Source organism: Phoenix dactylifera, chromosome 8 (genome assembly GCF_009389715.1).
Source record: "Phoenix dactylifera cultivar Barhee BC4 chromosome 8, palm_55x_up_171113_PBpolish2nd_filt_p, whole genome shotgun sequence".
Classification (NCBI taxonomy): domain Eukaryota; kingdom Viridiplantae; phylum Streptophyta; class Magnoliopsida; order Arecales; family Arecaceae; genus Phoenix; species Phoenix dactylifera.
Genome location: NC_052399.1, coordinates 5,957,560 through 5,965,459, shown reverse-complemented (window position 1 = coordinate 5,965,459; position 7,900 = coordinate 5,957,560). Strand labels below are relative to the sequence as shown.

The window sequence follows — 7,900 nt, the reverse complement described above, 5'->3', positions numbered from 1 at the left end:
AGTATCAGCCTCTATCATGAATTTTGATAGATCACGGCGACCTTTTATATTTCAGGGCCATTCATATGACACCCCACAAATAGCGCTCTTTGTGACAGAAACCTCTCATGTTCTTAGGTTCTTACAAGCACGGCTTTTTTCGAATAAGCCAATTCATTTGGGACCCTGCGGATCCATTCTTTTTCTTTATCATGCGCAAAGACGTTCCGTGATAGATGTGATAAAATTTGCAAGGGAAATGCTGTGGGACGCTTAGTGAATTACTAAGTTCACTAAATTCTTCCTCACCTTGGATTCGCATTCTAGGGAAGCCTGAGTTGAAACGTTCAAATTGAGTATTCAAAAACTAACGTTATAACAGCATCTATTTCTTTCAACTCCATGATCCTTGGATTCCAAGTCTTTGGTATAATTTTCATGTAGCTGGCGAAAGCACATTATGCAACCGTTTTTGTGCACTGATGATCCTGAAAGGCATCTATGTGTCATGATCATGTCATGACCATGTGAAATAGTTTGCACGTAGTCATGCATGAATCCAAGACGGATATAACCGAACTCCAATCACACGCGTCCGCACCCCTTTCGGTCATCAATTTTGGCCCGCTATTTCTTAGCCCCTGCCACTGACGCAGACCAGCCACCTGCCCCTTTAGCACTGAAGTGACCATATTGCCCTTACATCTTAAAATCCAGTCTTCTAACTTTCGGGGCCGTTTAGTCATTTACTTCCAAGCTATGCGAGTTCACGTTTTAAATCCGATAATCTCCCTTCCCACCTCCCTCCAGTGTCCCACGCTACGTTCTAAATTATGGCAAGCATCGCATGGCTCACCTCCAACTCCCCGAAGCCACTCCAATGGCTGCCACCGCCGGTTCCCCTCCCCTCCCCTTCTCCAAATTCCCAAAATACCACTCCCTCCTTCGACCGAAGAGAGTCCGTCGAACCGTTGAGGCGGCGGCCCGCGGCGGCGACGCCCCCGACCTCCGGGTGATCTTCGCCGGCGGGGGCTCGGGTGGCCACATCTATCCCGCCCTCGCCATCGCCGACGAGCTCCGATCCGCCCGCCCGGGAATCCGCATCGTCTTCCTCGGAACCGGCACCGGCATGGAGCGAGACCTCGTCCCCGCCGCCGGCCACGAGTTCCTCCCCGTCCCCAAGGCCCGCCTCGCCCGCCCCTTCCTCTCCCCACAGAACCTCCTCTTACCCCTCGCCCTCCTCCGCTCCATCTTTTCCAGCTGGAATCTCCTCCGCTCCCTCCGCCCCCACCTCGTCGTCGGCACTGGTGCCTACGTCTGCGCCCCGGTGTGCTTCGCCGCTGCTCTCGCGGGGCTAAAGCTCGTCATCCAGGAGCAGAATTGCTATCCCGGGATCACCAATCGGGCCCTCGCGCCGTACGCCGAGAAGATCTTTCTCGCCTTCAATGCTTGCCTCAAATACTTTCCTACGGAGAAGTGTATTGTTGCTGGGAATCCAATTAGGCTTTCAATCGGCCATGGGGCGTCCAAGGCCAAGGCAAGATCGCATTTTTTTCCGGAGGCAGGGGATGGTAGAGCCCAGGTGGTGCTCGTTCTTGGGGGATCGACGGGGGCCAATGCCCTGAATGTCGTGTTCTTGGAGACGTATTACAAGATGCTGGTGGAGCACGAGGACTGGTACATTATTTGGCAGACGGGGGCCGAGTTGTATGATGAGACCAAAACCCTCGTCAAGAATCACAGTAGATTGCTGCTAGCACCGTGAGTAGTCTGCCACTTTTAATTCTCTGCTTGCTCCTTTCGCATTCCATTTATTTCTCAGTTATCGTAATTTTTGGCTGGTTCTGAGTTCATATACTTGTGATCTATGTGAATATGCCATCAAAATTATCAAATGCAATTTTCATGAAGATCCTATACAAAGTAGGGCCTCAATTACTGATATTGCATGTCTTCTATATAAATTAGAGCCTCTGCTTTGACATAGTTTAACGATAGTAAAAAATGTTCGTGTCAAGTCATAATTCATTCCTCGATGGTTACAATGTTTTTCATGATGGGCACTCGAGATAAAGAATTTTAAACAATATATGAGTTCATGGAGAGAAAAGGGGAAAAGGCATGTGGGAGCCATTTACTACTCGTGAGATTCACTAACTTGTGTAGATTGATCTTTAGAATACTTTTGTGGCTCGCTAGCAGCGACAAGGTCTTAGCAATATTTACAAAAAGAGGCAATGCTTATTTAATGCTTCTATGCAGCTTATAAAGGAATCCAGCCATGTATAAAATCCTTAAATAAAACATACCCTAGTCCTACCCCTTTATATTATGCTCTGGACCTTGAGAGGCAATTCGCATAGGATGTAAAAGGACAGATGCACCAAAATAGCCATGCCCACTCAAAGATTGCAACCTATTTGCATGATAACTCCTAAGTTGCATTAGACCCCATTTCGCCCTCTTTTCTGCCCTTTCCTCAAGCTTCTGCTGCAACTTGCATTACATTCAACTCCGTTTTGCCCTCTTTTCTGCCCTTCCCTCGAGCTTCTGTCTCAACTTGCCTTTAAATCTTTCATGTATTGCTCTTGCTCTCATTTTTCATGTTTGGTAATAATAACATCTGGTTTTAATTTCCTTATTTGTGTTGGAATTTTGAATTCATGCTAGCTCAAAATTGTTGTAGAATATATATAACTGCCAATTGGTTCTTTCAAGTTCAATTCTGTTTTGGTTTAAGGAGGATACATATTTTCAAATGTTTTTGGACAATCTCTTTTAGCTTACATGTTTCTTCAATTTCTAATTGGAAAACCATAGGTTACTTGAGGTGAAAATTCCATTTTAGTTTCTCCAGAGACTGACAACAAGACTGCTTAATGGGCTGAGCAGATTGGTATGTCCGGTTCAAGACTTCTCATGGTTATACAAACCATTAAAATCACATCGTAAATGGACTGGAGGAGAACTTGTGAGATGAAAAGAGAGACAAAGTCTGACAAAAATGTAGAACTAAATTTATAAAATGCGCCCCGTGGTGAATTGTCTTCATGGCTTTTATGTTTCAATGGATTTTGTTCCTTGGTACCAGCAGTCTAGAATTTAAGGTCAAAAACATGGTTTTGATATTTCTTTTGTATTGAAAAATGTCTTATATTAATTTCATATGATGAAGGTTCTTGGATGCAATGGATTTGGCTTATGCAGCTTCTGATGTTGTTGTTTCTCGAGCTGGAGCAATGACCTGCACTGAGATCTTAACAACTGGGAAACCCTCTATTTTGGTATATGTTGATTCCTGTTTCATATCTTGAACTGTAAAAATCTTCTAATTATGCATATAAACCTAAATAAAATATGTAATATTTTATTTAATTGTACAACAGAGGCATTTAATTGTTTGTGTTATTCCTTGACGGCCAGTTTCTTGTATTTTTAAAGCCCCATTTGTATGATACATTCATTTCATCTAAAAGTGCTGTCTTTAATCTTACTAATCTGAATGCAAATTCTTGATATTTTTGGAAGATATAAAATAATTCAGAAGAAAGTACTGGAAATTAATTAATACAAATTAGATAATCAATGATGTCGAGCATGTTCTTTTATGCTTAAAGATGGATAATTTAGTTAGAAATGGATAGGCTTGTGGTAAATCTTGAAATTCTCGCTCTGTCCACACGAAATGCCTTGAAGGACACAAGATTATTTTTTAGTTACTCTTCGAGATTGACATATGTATCAAGTTAAACAAGAAAGGTTAAAAGGCTTGGGATATGCAAAACTCTAGCAGGCTATGATTATGCCAGTTTTCATAGCAGTTTGCATAGCAATGTGGTTATCACTATAACAAAAATTAGAAGTTCTCTCATGCTTATACCCAGAAGATGAAATGATTCTTGTTGGGCTATTTACCATTTTTGACCTCAACATTGAAGCCAAATCTTTTAGTTGATCTGAGCATAACATACTACTATTGGAGTGCCATGGGCATGGAGTGTTATGCCATGTTTTGTCATGTCCAGGTATTCAATAGTGTCTGCACCATAGAATTCCAAAAAAGGTAAGTGTCCACTTTATTAACCCTACAGGTTGCCCAGATTAAAATTTAAGATACCTTTATCTTAGAATACAATAGAATTTAGAAGTAGTTCTGTTTTCTTCACTTGAGGACTCCACCGTCTCTATATCTATAGAAGGACTAAGAGTTAGCCCTCCTTATACATGGAAGCACCATAAAAACTTCAAATGATTCTTATCGTTTCCCTCATCCTGCCTTCTCCACCTCCGTACATAGAGAGGTGGGGGGGGTGGCCAGAGAGAGAGAGAGAGAGAGCGAGCATGCAATTGATGATAATTGTAAGTTTCTAGAAGGCTTTTCGATGACACTTGATTTGGATTCATTATGAATTCAACTGATGCAGAGACACAACTTATTGATTTATAATCTTACAATCTAGAACACAAGATGGTTTACTTCAAAATTTTCAAATAATTTTTTACATGGTTATCTGCATGAGTTTGTGATGCTTTTATATTGGTTATCATGGTACGACACATAATCAAATGGTCTGGTTTTGAGTTCATTTTGCATTGTGGCCCACTCTTCCATGCCAAACACCCTGAGGTACTGTCTCCAAGTGTCCAGTGGTCCAAGCACTAATTACAAAAATTAACTTTTGTTGAAAAGTTAAATTTTCATACATGTGCAATTAAACACTTAGGTAGTTACTCTGCATTGTTTGTCCACTAACATCTGATAACAGACTGATGCCCATGGAGACCTAACTAATTTGACGATGCTTGAGAAGTAACTCTCTAGGTTTTGATTTGAACTGCTATCAGTAGAATGATCTAGGTAATTCAATGTCAAAAGTATGTTGTATTATTAGTCATTGTTTCTCTTTTAGTATCTAATATTGTTTTCCTTATACAGATACCATCACCAACTTCTGCAGAAGATCATCAAACAAAGAATGCTTATATGATGGCAGATCTAGCAGGATCAAAGGTCCTAACGGAAGAAGAGCTTGATTCCAATTTGCTTGAAGACACAATTAATGAGGTCTTAGGTATGTGAGCTCTTGAATGAAACCTTTTAGCATTGTTGGAAACACAAAAATCTTTTCTAATTTTTAATGATTTTGTTGGAGAATGTCCTCTTTTTTGAAGTGCCTGGTACAGAATCATTGTAAAAATTCTGAAATCTCAATCTACAGATGGGACATAATGATTATAGGATTGCATCACTCTATATTGGACCCAAGTTTATTTATTTATTTTTGCTGAGAATTTTAGACCCAAGTTTAGCAATCATGGTATTGTATAGTTACACGATCACCATAATAATTAGAGTATATAATTTTTCCAAAATACCAACAATATTTGTATAGCAGTTAAATGTTGTTAATGGGTAAATATGATTCGATATCTTGAGCTGTTCGCATGTAAATTAGTTGACTAACTTCGGTCTGTATGAAAATACCTGAATACCGCAATGCACAAATTTAACTGCAATCGCACATATACATAATGATATATGATCCTAAATTTCTTTAAATTAGTTAAAATATGTTTATTTATCTAAAACATGTAATCATGCCATCACTAAGAAATTAAAATTGATCATTTTTTTTCTTCTGAAGAACTGGAAAAATAATATGCATCTTAGCTTGCCAAACAGAAAACAGAAACTCTTTTCTTTTTCCACGTGTATTTTTCATGACAGTGCATGCCAACTGCCAGGAGTACCATCTCAGACCCTGACTGGCTTGGCTATGGTACAGGACACTTTAAAACCTTAATAGTGATTATGACTGGATGCCTTTGAATATGTTATGGCAATGCTGTGGCGAGATTTTTACAGGAAAGGCTTCAAGTGAAACCTTTTTCAGAGATTGAGCAAAAGATACTTCGGAGCTGTTAGTAGGTTAAATGCAGTTATGTATGAGGTTCCATTAGAATATCGATGAATTTCATGAGTATTTATTAATATTGGGATTATAAAGACGATGTATCTTTTCATCTTTGATTTCCCCTATTGTGTTAATTCTTTCTCAAATATGTCATATCGAACAAAGAAAACCTTGTAACTGAACAAGCGCATACACCAGCATTTCTTATCATTAAGGGTAATAGACGCAACCAAATGGTAATGATAGAAGAGTGTAATCGCTTAAGCAATCCTGTTGAAATATTCTCAGGTGGAATGGGAAATTTTAAATATTTGTATGGATTGATGTAATACATCCATCCATTTGCAAGTCTAAATTATGGGTTCAATATTACAGCATCCTTTGTGCTTGATTTATCTCTTTGCACTATTTTCCTGACTTATTTTGCATACCCTGTATCATGGTTCTGAAACTTTGCAAGAAAAACTCCACTGTGCTGATTGATTCTCTATACAGAACATTAGGTGTTTTTCATCGTAGACCGTTTCATACCATTTTCTTGTGGAACTTCTTTTTTGAATATGCATTTGAATATCTTAATTCATCACTTGTTAGAAGTCAGTGAACTGAAATACAATTGCTCTGACTATTACAGGGGATGAGAGCTTGATGGCAGAGATGTCTGAGAAGGCAATGAGAGCTGCACGGCCCAATGCTTCTTCAGATATTGCCAAATGTATTCTTTCTCTTGTTGAGCATTCCTCTGCATATCTAGAAGAAAATTCATCGAAATAATTTTCATATTTTTGAAGAACTTAGATGATTTTTTTGCTCTTTTATTCATTATTTTTCTTTGTTTATTAATGTAATGGAAATAATTATATTGTGTTTATTTTGAGTCCTTCCATGATGATATTGGGACTTCATGGGAACAGCACAGGAAGAAAGATAATGGAACGAATCTCAGCATATGATGATATCATTTGTCAAAGTTTCAGCTTGTAGAGGTTCTAGATGATTAAAAAAAATGGAACTCAATTAGCGTCTGATTTGCTTTATAGCTTGGCAGAGCTTATCCACTAAAATGTTACTGCAATCTAGGCTGCAAAAGAATTAAATGTATCAATTAAAATTCCAGACTGGGCATCTACCTAATATATTTAGACGTTCGATAGTTCAAGCAATATTACAAGACAATTATTTTATTTTGTTTTTCCTCTAAAGCATCACCTCTATCATTGGGTAAATTATTAAATGAGAAGTGCTCAAAAGCATTTGCCTACTTAATGTGTGTCCACATGTGCACAAAACTGCATGTATCCTCAAATGTAGGATTGGTCATGCTAAAGAAAATAATTCAGGTAATTCAATTTGCAAATTTGAGAATGTAACGATAGGTTTTGACTAGAATCATTAGTATGTATCATTTATTAGAGTCTGTATTTGGATAATATTATCTAATCACAACAAATATTCAAACATTAATCGTACTAAAGTTCATGTTGTTGGTATAAAAAAGAAAATAACCAAACTAAATGGTAACCTGAAGCCTAACCATTCCTTTTCTTTTCAATGTAAAACCGTAGACACAAATTAGGCGTTTGAGGAACGATATATCCAATGCCAAAAATTCAAGAATTTGGAAAATAATGTGTGTATGAGAATAATTAATTTTTTCAGTAATTTGATGATTAGCATTTTTTTGGAGTGTGCATAAAATTGTTTTTTCCATGCGGGTGTCGGAAAAAAGCCACTTGGCTGCCATGAATTTGGCAAGAATCTCATGCACTAAGGACTTCCAAAGATTTAAAAATAGACGATGGATCTTGATGTTGTGGTACAGAATATGAACACAAATGAGATGAAATTGTCCACCGATCATATTCATTTGGTCCATTCACCATCCTATCCAATATAGGCTGCCAACGAGTTGACTAGAAAATTAACATAATAACTATCATTCTTTTTTCATGTGAAGATTCTGTGTTATGATCACTGTTGGTTTTAGATAGCCTTTTGGTCCGTGT

The 7,900-nt window shown here is 38.3% G+C and overlaps 1 protein-coding gene across 1 annotated transcript; it reads left to right on the top strand.

Annotated features, from left to right (window-relative positions):
* The first annotated feature begins 818 nt into the window (after window positions 1-818).
* On the top strand, window positions 819-6,833 carry LOC103720974 (UDP-N-acetylglucosamine--N-acetylmuramyl-(pentapeptide) pyrophosphoryl-undecaprenol N-acetylglucosamine transferase-like). The gene is made up of 4 exons (XM_008810958.3): window positions 819-1,740; window positions 3,155-3,263; window positions 4,916-5,051; window positions 6,529-6,833. Exons 1-4 carry the CDS (start codon window positions 827-829, stop codon window positions 6,666-6,668), a joined length of 1,299 nt encoding a protein of 432 aa, XP_008809180.2. The 5' UTR covers window positions 819-826; the 3' UTR covers window positions 6,669-6,833.
* Window positions 6,834-7,900: the final 1,067 nt, after the last annotated feature.